This window comes from Mytilus californianus, unplaced genomic scaffold, assembly GCF_021869535.1.
Source record: "Mytilus californianus isolate M0D057914Y unplaced genomic scaffold, xbMytCali1.0.p SCAF_10, whole genome shotgun sequence".
Classification (NCBI taxonomy): Eukaryota; Metazoa; Mollusca; class Bivalvia; order Mytilida; family Mytilidae; genus Mytilus; species Mytilus californianus.
Genome location: NW_026262582.1, coordinates 30,822,505 through 30,837,974, shown reverse-complemented (window position 1 = coordinate 30,837,974; position 15,470 = coordinate 30,822,505). Strand labels below are relative to the sequence as shown.

Sequence of the window (15,470 nt, the reverse complement as noted above, 5' to 3'; positions counted from 1 at the left end):
GCAAGAAATATCCAATAGCACAATATTGCGCAATAGCAAGAAATTGTCAATTGTACAGTATTGCGCAATAGCAAGAAATATTCAATTGCACAGTATTGTGCAAAAGAAGATACTTCGTATAAATTGCTTATTTCTTGATCAATTTCAATAGGGTTTTATTCTTGAATTCTTGGGGTTCTTTAATATGCTGAATCTAACCGTGTATTAAGTTTTTGGATTTTGGGCCCCGTTTTTAAATTGGTCCACATTGAGGTCCAAAGGGTCCAAAATTTAACTTTGTTTGATTTCATCAGAAATTGAATTATTGGGGTTCTTTGATATGCCGAATCTAACCGTGTATTTAGATTCTTAATTTTTGGTTCCGTTTTCAAATTGGTCTACATTAAGGTCCAAAGGGTCCAAAATTAAACTTTGTTTGATTTTAACAAAAATTGAATTCTTAGGGTTCTCTGATATGCTGAATCTAAACATGTATTTAGATTTTTGATTATGGGCCCAGTTTTCAAGTTGGTCCAAATCGGGGTCCAAAATTAAACTTTGTTTGATTTCAACAAAAATTGAATATATGGGGTTCTTTGATATGCTGAATCTAACCATGTATTTAGATTTTTGATTATGGGCCCAGTTTTCAAGTTGGTCCAAATCGGGGTCCAAAATTAAACTTTGTTTGATTTCAATAAAAATTGAATATGTGGGGTTCTTTGATATGCTGAATCTAACCATGTATTTAGATTTTTGATTTTTGGGCCCTGTTATCAACTTTGTCCACATTGAGGTCAAAAGGGTCCAAAATTAAACTTTGTTTGATTTCAACAAAAATTGAATATATGGGGTTCTTTGATATGCTGAATCTAACCATGTATTTAGATTTTTGATTATGGGCCCAGTTTTCAAGTTGGTCCAAATCGGGGTCCAAAATTAAACTTTGTTTGATTTCAACAAAAAATGAATATATGGGGTTCTTTGATATGCTGAATCTAACCATGTATTTAGATTTTTGTCGAGCCTGCGACTTTTGTCGCAGAAAGCTCGACATAGGGATAGCGATCCGGCGGCGGCTACGGCGGCGGCGGCGGCGGCGGCGTTAGCTAACTTCTTAAAAGCTTTATATTTTAGAAGATGGAAGACCTGGATGCTTCATACTTTGTATATGGATGCCTCATGTTACGAAGTTTCCGTCAGTCACATGTCCAATGTCCTTGACCTCATTTTCATGGTTCAGTGACTACTTGAAAAAAAAGTTCAGATTTTTTGTAATGTTAAATTCTCTCTTATTATAAGTAATAGGATAACTATATTTGGTATGTGCGTACCTTGCAAGGTCCTCATGCCCGTCAGACAGTTTTCACTTGACCTCGACCTCATTTCATGGATCAGTGAACAAGGTTAAGTTTTCGTGGTCAAGTCCATATCTCAGATACTATAAGCAATAGGTCTAGTATATTCGGTGTATGGAAGGACTGTAAGGTGTACATGTCCAACTGGCAGGTGTCATCTGACCTTGACCTCATTTTCATGGTTCAGTGGTTATAGTTAAGTTTTTGTGTTTTGGTCTGTTTTTCTTATACTGTATGCAATAGGTCTACTATATTTGGTGTATGGAATGATTGTAAGGTGTACATGTCTAGCTGGCAGGTGTCATCTGACCTTGACCTCATTTTCATGGTTCAGTGGTCAAAGTTAAGTTTTTGAGTTTTGGTCTTTCTTTCTAATACTGCATGCAATAGGTCAGCTATATTTGGTGTATGGAATGATTGTAAGGTGTACATGTCTAGCTGGCAGGTGTCATCTTACCTTGACCTCATTTTCATGGTTCAGTGGTCAAAGTTAAGTTTTTGAGTTTTGGTCTTTTTTTCTAATACTATATGCAATAGTTCAACTATATTTGGTGTATGGAAATATTTTATGATCTATATGTCAGTTACGCAGGTTTTATTTGACCTTGACCTCATTTTCAAGGTTCATTGCTCAGTGTTAAGTTTTTGTGTTTTCGTCTGTTTTTCTTAAACTATAAGCAATAGGTCAACTATATTTGTTGTATGGAAGAATTGTTAGCTGTACATGCCTGCCTAGCATGGTTCATCTGACCTTGACCTCATTTTCATGGTTCATTGGTCAATGTTTAGTTTACTTGGTTAATGTTAAGTTTATGTGACAGTTGTAATAAAGCTTTATATTTAGGACTATCAACATAATATCAATGATTAGTAAAGAAGGCGAGACATTTCAGCGTGTGCACTCTTGTTGATTATGGGCCCAGTTTTCAAGTTGGTCCAAATCGGGGTCCAAAATTAAACTTTGTTTGATTTCAACAGAAATTGAATTATTGGGGTTCTTTGATATGCCGAATCTAACCGTGTATTTAGATTCTTAATTTTTGGTTCCGTTTTCAAATTGGTCTACATTAAGGTCCAAAGGGTCCAAAATTAAACTTTGTTTGATTTTAACAAAAATTGAATTCTTAGGGTTCTTTGAATGCTGAATCTAAACATGTATTTAGATTTTTGATTATGGGCCCAGTTTTCAAGTTGGTCCAAATCGGGGTCCAAAATTAAACTTTGTTTGATTTCAACAAAAATTGAATATATGGGGTTCTTTGATATGCTGAATCTAACCATGTATTTAGATTTTTGATTTTTGGGCCCTGTTATCAACTTTGTCCACATTGAGGTCAAAAGGGTCCAAAATTAAACTTTGTTTGATTTCATCAAAAATTGAATTCTTGGGGGTTCATTAATATGCTGAATCTAACAATGTATTTAGATTTTGGATATTGGACCATAATAGGTGAATGTCCAATTTAAAATTTTTAAGTTCTTAGACCACATTCATTCTGTGTCAGAAACCTATGCTGTGTCAAATATTTAATCACAATCCAAATTCAGAGCTGTATCAAGCTTGAATGTTGTGTCCATACTTGCCCCAACTGTTCAGGGTTCAACCTCTGCGGTCGTATCAAGCTGCGCCCTGCGGAGCATTTTATTTTGTTATCATTACACATAGTATCTTAAAACTAGAGTATCAAAAATTGCCCAAATTTCTATCTTAGAAGATCATATTTTTGGATTTGTTCGCCAATAGATTCTAAGGATTCTTAAGTAATATTTGACTCCTGTAAGGTATGTTGACATAGGACAATATTAGTTTTAGAATCTACTTTATTAAACTTACTTGACTTTGCTCTAAAAGTGTAAAAACATTCTTATTTTTATCCTTATACTTCTCAGATATTCAAATCAAGTTAATTCTCATATACATGTACTGTAAAATGTGAGTTTTTTTTTTCGCTGAGATTAAATTTCATGATTTCAAGTGCCATAGGTTTATGAGATTTTATTCTCATGTTTTTCTTGGTCCTGAGTTTGATGTTTATAAAAAAATGAAAAGGTAAGGGAATATTTTTGTGATTTTACAATTTTTGCAAAATTTATTGAAAATATTAAAACTCATTGGGAAATTTCCCACTTCAAAGTATTTAGATCACACAAATTTCTTTCTATTACCAATAAAATAAACATTCAGTAAAACAATTTTATAGGTACATGGAATGTAGATATTTTCATAGATTGTTATTTATATGATTTCAATGCATGAACCTTTTGTAGTGAAGTAACATTCGCACCTCATCAGTAAGTTCACCCTTTACATCAGCATTGATGCTATCTACAAACCATTCAAGCAAGTTATATTTTTTGAGCAATTTTTATGATAGCGAAATAAGTGAAAATTACCCCTATTACAGTAAGCTGTATAACATTCATTGTATAATGTAAACCATAAATTTCTATTTTGATTACAGGTATTGCATTTAATGAATAAGATGAATTTACCAGCTCCATTTGGTGCAGTAACTCCTACCCCTCCTATAGTAAGTATGTACCAGTGTTTTATCAATAAGATGAATTTACCAGCTCCATTTGATGGAGTAACTCCTACCCCTCCTATAGAAAGTATGTACCAGTGTTTTATCAATAAGATGAATTTACCAGCTCCATTTGGTGGAGTAACTCCTACCCCTCCTATAGAAAGTATGTACCAGTGTTTTATCAATAAGATGAATTTACCAGCTCCATTTGGTGGAGTAACTCCTACCCCTCCTATAGAAAGTATGTACCAGTGTTTTATCAATAAGATGAATTTACCAGCTCCATTTGGTGGAGTAACTCCTACCCCTCCTATAGTAAGTATGTACCAGTGTTTTATCAATGAGATGAATTTACCAGCTCCATTTGTTGCAGTAACACCTACTCCTATAGTTAGTATGTACCAGTGTTTTACCCGCTCCATTTAGTGCAGTTACTCCTACCCCCTCCTATAGTAAGTATGTACCAGTGTTTTATCAATAAGATGAATTTACCAGCTCCATTTGTTGCAGTAACACCTGCTCCTATAGTTAGTATGTACCAGCTGTGTTTTACCCGCTCCATTTGGTGCAGTTACTCCTACCCCCTCCTATAGTAAGTATGTACCAGTGTTTTACTTCAAAACTGTCAGACAACTTTTTATAGGAGTTATTGGCCTTAAATGACAAATTTTACCAATTTTGTTCATGTTTGCCTAATATCTGAAAAGCTATAATAGATAGAGAGAAACTTAATAGACCAAAAATGATAAAAAAACCAAGATCTACAAATAAGTCGACACTGTCGAAATAGTCAGACGAATCCTTATTGGAGTTATTGCCCTTTAATGACGATTGTTATAAATTTTTTCGTTTTTGCTTATATCTGAAAAATTGTTTTCATGTGTTATGGGCAAAAACTAAAGAAAATAGAAACTGTAAACAGAAAAAATGATCAGCAATACAAATTAGCAAAAGTGATCAGCAAGGCAGGATCTACAAATGAGTTTCCAATCTTGAAATCGTCTGACGACCCCTTATTGGAGTTATTGCCCTTTGATAATGATTTTTACCTTTTTTTTCCATTTTTGCCTAATATCTAAAAAACTGTTTTCATGTGTTATGAGCAAAAACTAAAGGAAATAAAAACTGTAAACAGAAAAAATTATCAGCAATACAAGATCAACAAAAAAAAGGTTTTTGTCATGAATTCTATTCTAGTCCACAATGTTGGAGAGAGCCCATTGTTGAAGATGCTTATAGACCTAGGTGTGTGACACCGGCTCTTTAGAGCCTCTAGTTTTTAAATGAGAGAAAAATAAATATAAAGTATTTTACCGAACATTGTGTTTACATGCATTGTATTTTATTTTACAGCCATTAAAAGAATCAGCTGTGATCCTTGAACCTGACAATATAAAGACAGAGGCAATGGATGTCTCTAGTACAGAGGAATCAGAAATAGAAAGTGAGGGAGAATCTCAAAAGTAAGTTTTTAGAAGTATGAGGGAGCATCTTAAAAGATAAATTTATCAAAGTCTGAGGGAGAATCTCAAAAGAAAGGTCTTGAGAATCTCAATATACTAGAAACCGATGCAAATTTCAATATAGTTGAAATTATGGTTTTTGTGTAATTTTTGTCGAGCCTGCGACTTTTGTCCCAGAAAGCTCGACATAGGGATAGTGATCCGGCGGCGGCGGCTAGGGGAGCGGCGGCGTTAGCTAACTTCTTAAAAGCTTTATATTTTAGAAGGTGGAAGACCTGGATGCTTCATACTTTGTATATTGATGCCTCATGTTACGAAGTTTCCGTCAGTCACATGTCCAATGTCCTTGACCTCATTTTCATGGTTCAGTGACTACTTGAAAAAAAAGTTAACATTTTTTGTAATGTTGAATTCTCTCTTATTGTAAGTAGTAGGATAACTATATTTGGTATGTGCGTACCTTGCAAGGTCCTCATGTCCGTCAGACAGTTTTCACTTGACCTCGACCTCATTTCATGGATCAGTGAACAAGGTTAAGTTTTGGTGGTCAAGTCCATATCTCAGATACTATAAGCAATAGGTCTAGTATATTTGGTGTATGGAAGGACTGTAAGGTGTACATGTCCAACTGGCAGGTGTCATCTGACCTTGACCTCATTTTCATGGTTCAGTGGTTATAGTTAAGTTTTTGTGTTTTGGTCTGTTTTTCTTATACTGTATGCAATAGGTCTACTATATTTGGTGTATGGAATGATTGTAAGGTGTACATGTCTAGCTGGCAGGTGTCATCTGACCTTGACCTCGTTTTCATGGTTCAGTGGTCAAAGTTAAGTTTTTGAGTTTTGGTCTTTTTTTTTAATACTATATGCCATAGGTCAACTATATTTGGTGTATGGAAATATTTTATGATCTATATGTCATTCACGCGGGTTTTATATGACCTTGACCTCATTTTCACGGTTCATTGCTCAGTGTTAAGTTTTTGTGTTTTGGTCTGTTTTTCTTAAACTATAAGCAATAGGTCAACTATATTTGTTATATGGAAGAATTGTTAACTGTACATGTCTGCCTGGCACGGTTCATCTGACCTTGACCTCATTTTCATGGTTCATTGGTCAATGTTTAGTTTTCTTGGTTAATGTTAAGTTTAGGTGACAGTTGTAATAAAGCTTTATATTTAGGACTATCAACATAATATCAATGATTAGTAAAGAAGGCGAGACATTTCAGCGTGTGCACTCTTGTTTTACTTTGTATAAAAGTCTTCATAATTCACCAAAAGGTGTTTTTTTTTTTTTAACAAACAATAGACTTTAAAATTTTTCATTCAATTCTGTTTTAGAAAAAGTTCAGATCAACCCTCATTAAAAAGACATATAAGGAAAAAACCAAAACTATCTACCAAGCGTCCAAGATTTCTGGAAAATTTGGAAATTCCTGCTCAATCAAATGTTCCTGTCATGATGCCAAGTAAAGTCTTTGAAAATGTACAAGAACAACTTCAGGCCAAGAAAATACAAATGAAAATACCTGAAGCCATTGTTCATGAGCAACCACAAGAAACAACAAAGCCAGGTAAGGTGGATACCAGAAACTATCAACAATGGGATACTAAACTAGTGGGTTCAAAAGGTCAAGAAAAAACACAAGAAACAACAAAAAATACATTGTAATATTGGCATCAAAATTATCCTTTAAAACTAGGTCTCTCATTTCATGCAAACAATATGCAGTTCTCTGAATTTAACTTTTAACCAATTTGTTAATATACAAAGCTTTTGATGTAAACAAAATATGCTGTGACAAAACTATTTATTCACGTGTGTTTGATCGTTAGATTGTGTTTACGAAAACGTGGTTAAAAATAAGATTGTTAAGTATTTATACAGTATATATTCTAGTGTTTCTGTATATCAATTTAAATTAAAGTAGGCAGTAAGTTCTCTCGTCATTTATGCCTTTTGTGTCAATAAGACAGCAACCAAACAACACAACAACAAAAAAGAACTCATGTGTTCAACATGGTAATTACAGTCTTTTACAATAGACAGTCAAAAGCACTAAATCACCCCAAGTCTTCGAAAGTTGTGAATAGGATGCAGAGATCATGAGTCTAGAGTTCTCTGGCTTCCTCCTTCAATAAAAACTGGACGCCATTATATAGCCAAGAGTATTGAAAGTGGTGTTAAACACCAACAATCAATCAACAATTCCTTAATGAATAAAAACATTAATATTTACAATGTTAACAACGATTAGGTTTCTGATTCAGAAGAGGCATATAATCGTGTGAGTGAATCTGTGGAAGTAAAAGAGAAAGTGTGTAAAGTTGTTTTGTAAGCACTAGGTGTACACTTTATGGAGGGTGGTAAAGGGTTATTTTCTTGCAACGTGTTTTGCCATTTTTATTTCACGTGCAGCCGTGAAAAAGGTTCGTTATTCACCGTGTTTTGTGAAATTGGTAAAAAGATCAATGTGGAAGAAATTTTTTAATTGTTCGTTCATTGTGAAATGGCAATTTTATTTCACGTTCTTCCGTGCAGATACCCTCACCTTTACGCCCCTCTTTATGTTCTTTGAACTTGAATATTTGTAACATTTGTGACCATACACATCTACTAATTGATTTTAGAGGATGATTTTCATGTTGACATCTTTTACAGTACATGGTTTTCTATCAGATGTACTATCATCATTAAACAGAGAGGAGGAATCCAAAACTGATGGAGGATTTGGTAAAATAGAACCTGTTAAAAAGGTAAGCATAGGTTTAATATTTGACAGAGCGTGATCAAATATTCCTACTTAAGGGTGTTCCCTTCTCTGTTTCAAAATAACAAGCTTTTTAAAAGACTGTTATAAATCGATAGTATATAAATTAAGGAACTGAAAAAGCAGAAAAAAATGAAGGGTCTGTGTGCTTGTTTTCGAGATATAAGCCATTGAAAATTTGGCGGGAAATAATTCTCTCTTGACTTTTCATACATTTAACATTGGCACCTTTTTTCTTCCGAATATCTGGAAAACATTTAAAAACAAGAGGAGCGAACATTGTTAAATATAATGAAATAGAAATTTTCAATTGATGCAAATCAAGCAAGACTTTTTCCCCTTTTGTCACCATAATGGAGATCACCATGCAATATTCCTTCATAAATCAGCAAAATTCAACTTGTTATACTGACACCTAGACTTTAGACAAAGTTGTTTTCTGAACTTTAAGCCTTGTTTAATTCATCCATATAATGTAGAAAGACTCTCTTATTAGATCTGTTTGTCCCACATGTTTCAATTAGATTAGTCAAAAAGAAAATCAACCATTTACCCCTCTAAAATGGTATTCAAGGGAAATAACTCACAACTCAAACTAATGTCATCAAAACCCATCTATAGATTCAAAACCAAGACTAAAGAAATGTAATAACTGGTACAATAAGGTAGAATAAGTAAAAGGAAAGTTATGAGCAGCCCCATGTCTAAGTTTGGTAGACTAGTTTTTGTCTCGCCAGTGACGAAAAATCGCGTAAAGTGAGACATAGGGATTGCTTTTCCGGTGACATCAACTTTTACGAAGTTGTCGTAGTTGCCGTCAACAATTGTTAAATTTCCTGCTCAATTTCGTTTGAGGCCCTGTCCCCTTGGTCATGGTCTAATGACTTTGAATTATTTAGCAATTTTCAATTTTAAGTTTTCTTCTTAATTTAGTTTGATAAGAACTACTTGCGATAAAACAGTGATATTTTGTTTGAAGATGCATTACTGTCTGTATATCTCAGTTTGTTGACCATTCGAGGCCCTGCCCACTAGTTCATGGTTCAGCGACTTTGAATTAATTAGCAATTTTGCTGTCTATCAGATTGTCTTTTTCTGAATGTTATGCCGACAGGAGAGACATATCTCTGTGTCAACAGTTTATTACTATCTTTACTTAAGGTAGCACAATACAAAGATTTTATACCTCCAACTCCCCAGTTTTAAAATGCTGTAACTTTCTTTATAATGCTTGAAAATTTATAAAAGTGGTATTTATGGATAGCTAACAGATTACTGTTTCAAATTAATGCAATGTTAGTATTATACAACAATTATGTAATTAATTATAATTTTAACTGTGTCTACAAAATTTTACAAGAAATTTCCACTTTCAATTGAAATTAGCTTCTTCCTGGATACCCCGAGAGGGTTGATTTTATAATATGTTGTTCCTAGAGCCATTATCTACAAAAGGGTGTCTCAGATTTTGGATAGAATGTATAGATCAAATTTTACACCTAATCAAATAATCTCTACTTTTATGTGGTAAGGATGTTTACACTAATTACAGATTTGTGAGAGAATGGAATACGATAGCGATAATTTGAGACACCCTTTTGTAGCTCCTGCTGTGTTGATTAAGATAACGTCAAAATTTCTTGTGTAGTTATAGAGATGTCAGAGCTAAATTCATTCAAGTGAACTGACCAAGATTTTGCCATTAATTGCATAATAATTGATTACATAATGATTGCATAACAAAAATATTGCATTCATTAAAAAGATTAATCTTTTATCTATCTATATATACCTCTTTTATTAATTTGTATGCAGTCATAAGAAAGTAACATCATTTTAAAGGTTGGAGATTGGAAGTAAAAAAATCTTTGTATTGTGCTACCTTAAATCAGGCCTTTGGTTTTCTCTTTTGAATTGTTTAACATTCTGTCATATTGGGACCTTTTAAAGTCTACTAACTATATATGGGTTTGGGTTTAACTTATTGTTGAAGACATTGCCTGTGACTGCAAGTTGTTTTCATCCTTGTATTTGGTCTTTTGTGGATAGACGATTGGCAATCATACCACATCTCCTTGATTTTATAGAAGACATCAGACTAAATATCAGATAGATGGGTAATCAAATTTCACATGAATAATAAATATTTGACTATTATCAATAGACAATGTTGAAATATATCAATTTGTACCATCACTCAAGCCCTGTTGATATATGAGTATCATGAATATGTACAGTCAAACCTTATTATGTCAAAGTTGGAGGGGCCTGACCAAAATATTCAACTTATCCGAGGTTCAACTCATTCCGGGTCGAGTGTGTCGTCATAAATTTGGAATGCATGAAATACGGTATGAGATTTGTGTAAACTAGATACTTTGAACAGTGTGCCTTTTTTTTATATGACACTTTATGATTGTATATTCAATCTCCATATTTTTTGGTCCTTCATAATAATTAAACACACAAGTACAGATGCAAATCATGCACAAATGAAATCAATAGTATACACAAATATTTACTAAGGTCAGTCACTATAAATTATGAAATCACTAGCGGAACGAAACAAGTTTTGAACTGTCTCTAATGAGGTTGTCTGCTTTACATTAAATTATTATGAATTTATCATAATTGTCTTAATTCTTTTACTTATTGAAATTAATGCATTTTAGTTCTAACGAATAATTTAATCTCGGCTTGTGTCATTTAAATTCGTTTCGATTTTATGTCATTAGGTCTGCATCTTCTGAAAGTTCTTACTTTCGAACTTCGAGACATCGAGGTCAGTTTACATTAATTTTACATATAAGGGACTATAAAATTTACTCGACTTAACAAAGTATTCGAATCAACTGAATTCAGCTATTCAGAGGTAATTATGCATTGATCAAACAGGAATTTTAACAGCACCGAGAAATTACTTCGACTTATCCGAGTTTTTGACACAACAGAGTTCGACACAACGAGGTTCGACTGTAATACAAAAAAAGACAAATAACCACTATGTTTAATGAGAGATCTAGACATTGGAATAAATAATAAATCAAACAGAAAATACAATCTAGTAAATACTAATGAGATACGAATGCACAAAATTTGAAATTATTTGCCGTTAAATGGAAAAAGATATGTTTTTTAGCATCATCACAAAAAAATATTCCAAGTTACAGGCCAAAAATTATTAGTGTTTAATAAAAGTCCAATATTTTAAAGTTGGTGTGACATAGCCTACAATAAACATTTGCAAACAATTTGGACATTTGGATATCGCAATGAATAGCCTTCAATGCTGAACAAGCCCTTCTACTAAACAACAAGATCTCAAATCTATGTTATTGAATTTCAACAGACAATAAAAAAAAATCTGCAATAAATTTTATTATAGGTATCAGAGAGTGTTGAAACAAAGGATGTTGATTTACCTTACACAGTAGATCCAAGCAAGTTCTTATTAATACAAGAAATAAAGAAAGGAAGAATATCAAAAAGTGGTTAGTACATTTATATGGCGGATAGGTTTCATGCATGAGTAAAAGAGTTCTTGGGTGAACATCAAGGAGACAGTAAACAAGCAACAAAAATAACCAAACAATATCTGATTTCTTTTCTGAACCATTGTTAAAAGTAAAAGTTGAGACGTCAATTATGCTTAAAACAGTTGCACTGCTAAAACAATTGGGAAGTACCTACTTTAAAACAATTATTTTTATCAAAGTTATAAAAACAATCTTTTAGGTGACATGTGACACCGTTTTACCACACATTTTCATCAAACAATATAATTAACACCTTTTTTAAATAGTCCATTGTTGTCGATTTCTATCAAATTTACTCAACTGACTATTGAATTTTTTACAAAATTGATACCCATGACGAGTTCAAAGTGAAATCTGAGTATTGTCTGATTAGGGAAAAAGTCAGAGAAACCCGAAACAAAATTAACAAGATGGACAAAAGACGAACCGTTATATTTCATGCCATTCATGATTTTTTATCACCACAATTATATATTTTTTTTAAATTGCGATTATAGTGAACGCCAGCGCAAACCCTGATTAACAACTTCTTAAAAGATATGCCAAATTATGGTTTTTAGTCCCCTACTGACAAAGTCGAAGGGGACTTTAGGTTTGCACTCCATCCGTCCGTCCGTCTGTCTGTCTGTCTGTCCCTCTGTCCGTCTGTCCGTCTGTCTGTCTGTCCTTCTGTCAGTCCGGCAAGTCAGCTTTCCACACTTTTTTTAGCTCACCTGGCCCAAAGGGCCAAGTGAGCTTTTCTCATCACTTGGCGTCCGTCGTCGTTAACTTTTACAAAAATCTTCTCCTCTGAAACTACTTGGCCAAATTTAACCAAACTTGGCCACAATCATCATTGGGTATCTAGTTTAAAAAATGTGTCCGGTGACCCGGCCAACCAACCAAGATGGCCGCCATAGCTAAAAATAGAACATAGGGGTAAAATGTAGATGTTGGCTTATATCTCTGAAACCAAAGCATTTAGAGCAAATCTGACAGGGTTAAAATTGTTTATCAGGTCAAGATCTATCTGCCCTGAAATTTTCAGATAAATCAGACAACCCGTTGTTTGGTTGCTGCCCCTCAATTAGTAATTTAAAGGAAATTTTGCCGTTTTTGGTTATTATCTTGAATATTATTATAGATAGAGATAAACTGTAAACAGCAATAATGTGCAGCAAAGTAAGATCTACAAATAAGTCAACTTGACCAAAATGGTCAGTTGACCCCTTAAGGAGTTATTGCCCTTTATAGTCAATTTTTAACCATTTTTAGTAAATTTTTGTAATCTTTTACAAAAATCTTCTCCTCTGAAACTACTAAGACAAATTTAACCAAACTTGTCCACAATCATCATTAGGATATCTAGTTTAAAAAATGTGTCGATGACCCCGCCCGCGAACCAAGATGGCGGACATGGCTAAAAAATAGTACATAGGGTAAAATGCAGTTTTTGGCTCATATCTCTGAAACCAAAGCATTTAGAGCAAATCTGACGAGGATAAAATTGTTCATTAGGTCTAGATCTATCTGCCCTGAAATTTTCAGACCAAGCAGGCAACATGTTGTTGGGTTGCTGCCCCTGAATTGGTAATTTTAAGAAAATTTTGCAGCTTTTGGTTAGTATCTTGAATATTATTATAGATAGAGATAAACTGTAAACAGCAATAATGTACAGCAAAATAAGATCAACAAATAAGTCAACATGATCAAAATTGTCAATTGACCCCTTAAGGAGTTATTGCCCTTTATAGTCAATTTTTTACAATTTTCATAAATTTTGTAAATTTTTGTAAATTTTTACAAAATATTTTCCACTGTAACTACTGGGCCAAGTTCATTATAGTAGAGATAATTGTAAGCAGCAAGAATGTTCAGTAAAGTAAGATCTACAAACACATCACCATCACTAAAACACAATTTTGTCATGAATCCATCTGTGTCCTTTGTTTAATATGCACATAGACCAAGGTGAGCGACACAGGCTCTTTAGAGCCTCTAGTTCTTCGTTCTTGAAGATATTGATTTGATATTTGGTATATAGTTTTATCATGACAAGTTATAGATCAAGTTCAAATTTTGTTCCGGTCTGATGATTTAATCCAGAGTTATGGACCATCACTCTGGACCATATCTAATGTTCTGTACAAAGGCAGATAACTAATTTTTTAAAAGACATTCTTTGTTCAATTATTTGAAGAATTTTTTGGCAGGTTTGTTAGTTATTTAGTATAAACTAATTTTCTGAATGCTATATATATAAAAAAAAAAATTATGAAGAGAAATCCTTTAATTAGATAATAATCTATTTTTATTATGTATATATTTCAGTACATTACATTGTGTAGATAAAAGTTGTTGACATTTTATAGATAAGTTACAATTCTATATTAGTTTGTGACAAATGAAAGAAAAAATATTTGGAATTATTAATTATATTTGATTATAATTTGAAAATAGATATACACTGTATTACATCATATCTAATTTTAGAGAACTATTAATCATATCTAATGTTTTTTTCATCATGCTTATACGATATTGATTGATAATTGGTATATATAGATTATAACATGGCATTTTTCATATCAGACCCCTTATCAGCCCTAGGTCTTGATATCAGCCCGAGAGCCGACAGGCTCGAGGGATGATTTTGACCATTGGCTGATAAGGGGTCTGATATGAAAAATGACATGTTATGTTCTTTTTATCATATACTTCAGCAAAAGCCATAAAGACATGAAAACTTTTTTAAAACTTTATAAAATTCTTTTATTGTATTATTTGTTTTGTGTGTTTTAATAATATATTTTCCTGTTTCCTAATATTCCTTCTGTTATTCTACTTGGCTATCTTTTTCACTTAAATGTACCACTGAGGTTTATTTTCTGGAATTTGCAGAATGACGTTGAAATGCTTTGCGATTACGTTAAAGAAAGGCATGCGATAATAACCGGAAGCAGTTGATATAAACTGGAAACAGTTGATATGTACCGGAAGCAGTTGATAACAAAAGTCATATCACACGGCTAAGACAATTCTTCAAATTTATCGATTAGATATATGTATAAATTAGTTTAATCAAGGGGTACAATTATACCATTATTTTCTACAAGTATATGATAAATAGTTTTATTGTTTATAGAATAGCTTATATTTTGATATAATTTTATATTCCAGAATGGAAGAATTATTCTGTGTTCAGAAAATATGAAGCAGGTGATAGAACCAAAAGATTATATCTGAAAAATTTGAATAAACACACAAGTGAACAGGTAAAAATCTGAATTAACACACAAGTGAACAGGTAAAAATCTGAATTAACACACAAGTGAACAGGTAAAAATATGAATTAACACACAAGTGAACAGGTAAAAATATGAAAAACACTAGTGAAAAGGTAAAAGTCTTGATAAACACAATAGTGATCAGTTAAAAATCTGAATAAGTAAACAAGTGAACAGGTAAAAATATGAAAAAACATATAAACACACAAGTGAACCAATAAAAATCCGTTATAATTATTAGTAAAAGGATGTGTGGGGTATATTTAAATGAGACAGCAATTCAAGATAAAGACCAAAAAACATCTGGAGGTCATCTAACAGTTTCAGCAATAGGAGACAGATGTCTTGTTCAAAATATGGAATTCTCTAAAGAAATACACAAGTGAACAGGTAAAAATCCACCATTTTCTACATAAGAAAATGCCTGTACCAAGTCAGGAATATGACAGTTGTTATCCATTCGTTTGATGTGTTTGAACTTTTGATTTTGCCATTTGATTTGGGACTTTCCTTTTAAAATTTTCCTCGGAGTTCAGTATTTTTGTGATTTTACTTTTTACACCTATGA

At 32.9% G+C, this 15,470-nt stretch overlaps 1 protein-coding gene across 2 annotated transcripts in view; it reads left to right on the top strand.

The window, feature by feature from the left end:
- LOC127717924 (RNA-binding region-containing protein 3-like) overlaps positions 1-15,470 on the top strand; it is a 36,939-nt gene that overhangs the window by 14,484 nt on the left and 6,985 nt on the right. The window contains exons 7-12 of one of the 2 annotated variants that reach the window (XR_007989471.1): positions 3,800-3,868; positions 5,219-5,328; positions 6,671-6,903; positions 7,992-8,086; positions 11,486-11,591; positions 14,796-14,922. Coding sequence is in view for 1 of the 2 variants with exons in the window: in XM_052223795.1 (XP_052079755.1) it covers positions 3,800-3,868; positions 5,219-5,328; positions 6,671-6,903; positions 7,992-8,086; positions 11,486-11,591; positions 14,796-14,890 (708 nt within the window). In the remaining variant the exon portion in view is untranslated. The remainder of the gene's footprint in view (positions 1-3,799; positions 3,869-5,218; positions 5,329-6,670; positions 6,904-7,991; positions 8,087-11,485; positions 11,592-14,795; positions 14,923-15,470) is intronic. The other variant, XM_052223795.1, reaches the window with a different exon arrangement.